Consider the following 2682-nt stretch of genomic DNA (forward strand, 5'->3'; position numbering starts at 1 on the left):
TACTCATATTATTATTATATATTTTGGATTTAAAAGAAGATTTTTGTGTACTATCAAAAATAAACCAGCAGCATTTTTTTCTTCGTTTTCTTACATTCAATTTGGATTTGCTCATATTATTATTATTATCATGTTATTATTTGTGACGTACATTTGTGTTTCTGCAAACACAAATGTACGTCATAAATAATAATACTTTAATACGATGTCACATGATGTCATGTGATGTCACATGATGTCAACAGTGTGAGCTGATGGCTGAAGTCACTTGTTTTGATGTTGTGTTTTTAGGGAATTTCACTGCGGAAAGTTTTACTGCAGAACTACCTGTTTCCAAACAAGAAGAATAACCCGAAAACCGACCTGGCTGAGCTCGGAGCTTCAGGTACGCTGCTTCACGCCGACACACCACCTGTCAGAGTCAGAGCGCCGAGTCAGAGCGCCGAGTCAGAGCGCCGAGTCAGAGTTAAAGATATAATCAATAATGCAAGAAAAGTGAACCTGATAATTTTATTTCACTAAAGTTCAGCATTGATTCTGAACTGATTCGTTTCCGTCCTGATTATTGTTCATGATTGATACAAACTTTGAACGCTGAACTTTTTCAGCCGTAAAAATGAACTTTTGTTCTGTGCAGACGAGGGTGTAAAGAAGGCGTCACAGCTGCTGTAGATCAGACTGCTTCATCTTTTTAAACCACATTTTTTCTGTATTTCGTTGTTGTCCCAGGTGTGGAGCAGGAGCGGGACTGGGCGGCGGTGGCTGCGGTTCAGTGCCGCCTGGACAGAGAGGGAGGGACGAAGCTGTTCACCGATCTGGTGATGAGCACCAAGAACGACAAGATCTTCCAGGAGAGCATCCAGCTGGCCATCTGCCTGCTGGAGGGAGGAAACACCGAGATACAGGTGAGCGCCGTCGGAGCCGGAGCCGCCGCTCTGAGGAGGAGCCCGCTGAGGAAACGCTGTGGAGCACTCTGCCTTTAGATATCAGACGCTCGCATGATATTTCTCAAAGAAAAACCCGTCACTTCGCCTCGAACGAGCTCTGACTTAACAGCTTTAATTTCTGCCGCGCCTCTTTAAAATGTTGGATTTTCCTTCATTTTATGCTTTTTGTACACTCTATTCTCAGCCTTATTTTTATGAATATTATCTCAGTGGGTTTTGTTTTCCATCTTATGTATTTATGAGTATTATCAAGTGTGTCTCATCGGTGTGAAGACGCATTCTGTCTTTTCTCATCTGATTTTATTTTTACTTTCAGGTTTATATTTTGATAGATCTTTATTCAAACATGGTAAATAAAATCAGATGACAAATTAAAATAAAATAAAATAAAAATATGGGCCAAAAATGATCAGGTGCTCACTGTGCATATTCAGTAAACAAACCAAGTATTTCATATCCGAAAAGGAAGTAAATACTTTATCAAATCCTACCCCCTTTTTTCTAATATTATATACATACAAATATATGAACATAAACATACATATACACACCTTCATACATACACTCACATACATACACCGACATGCACACGTTTTTTTATGCCTTTATGTCTTCTGATGTGAAGCACTCGGTGCATGAGTCTTTTTTTTTTGGAAAACACGTTGCGTTTCTTGTATGAAAGGTGCTAAACAAAAAAAAGATCATTATTATTATTAGTAACATCGTAATGTTCTCTGCAGAACTCCTTCTACAAACTGATGATGGGCGACAACAAGTCAGAGAAGTTCTTCAAGGTTCTCCACGACCGCATGAAAGAGGCTCAGACGGACATCAAAGCCACGGTGTCGGTCAACGTTGGCGAGATGACGCACAAAGCCAACGAGAAGGAGCTGGAGAGCGGTGAGTCGTCTCTCTGCAAAATCTGTTTTTATTGTCTCATTATCTGTTTTTTATGTTTTATGTTTCACGTCTCTTCCCCTTTAACCCCGTAACACCTGGACGGCCTTTCACAAAGAGCAAACTATTCATTTTGACTCATGCTGGTCATTTTGGTCTCAAACGCTGCATGAAAAAAAAAAAGATTTTTGGACCCGTAAAGGCTCGCCAAACATCTGGGGAAAGTTGCAGATAAATTCCATCTTCCATAATGATCCACGAAAGTTAGGCAAGATTCGAGATGGTTCCCCTCGCTCCGAGTCACGTGTGTGTTTCCTCTTTGCTCAGCAGGCTCTACGACATTAGTGCTTCCTGGTACCGGAGGGCACCCGCTGCTGGTCCAGGGTCAGTCCATCGCGCCGGTCGCCGGCGCCTCGGCCCTGCCGGTTCAACCAGCGGCAGAGCAGAGGGAGGTGGAGACGGAGATGGGACCAGCTGTGACCATCATGAAGCCGATCCTGAGGTTCCTCCAGCTGCTCTGTGAGAACCACAACCAGGACCTGCAGGTGGGTCCGCTGACTGATGATGAGCCAGCAGGAGCCAAAAATCTGAAACATCGAACTGAGACGTTTAGAGTCTGTGAGCTCAGTGTGAAGCTCCGAAAATCCTAAAAACATCCTGAATTCCTTTAAATGTCTTAAAACCGGGAAATGTCCTAAAATCTGAGAAATGTCTGAAAACCCTAGAAATGTCTTAAAAACCTACAAATGTCCTTAATGTCCTAAAATCCCAGAAATGTCCTAAAATCCTAGAAACATCCTAAATTCCCAGCAATGTCTTAAAATGCTTGAAATGTCCT

At 42.2% G+C, this 2682-nt stretch overlaps 1 protein-coding gene across 1 annotated transcript; it reads left to right on the plus strand.

Annotated features, from left to right (window-relative positions):
- Nucleotides 1–291: 291 nt before the first annotated feature.
- On the plus strand, nucleotides 292–2389 carry LOC121966916 (inositol 1,4,5-trisphosphate receptor type 3-like; the record flags this gene model as incomplete). Its single annotated transcript, XM_042516985.1, has 4 exons — nucleotides 292–385; nucleotides 730–905; nucleotides 1688–1847; nucleotides 2175–2389. Coding segments are annotated over 4 exons (645 nt in total), but the record flags the coding sequence as incomplete, so codon positions are not given.
- Nucleotides 2390–2682: the final 293 nt, after the last annotated feature.

Source organism: Plectropomus leopardus, unplaced genomic scaffold, assembly GCF_008729295.1.
Source record: "Plectropomus leopardus isolate mb unplaced genomic scaffold, YSFRI_Pleo_2.0 unplaced_scaffold26318, whole genome shotgun sequence".
In the NCBI taxonomy this organism is placed as follows: Eukaryota; Metazoa; Chordata; class Actinopteri; order Perciformes; family Serranidae; genus Plectropomus; species Plectropomus leopardus.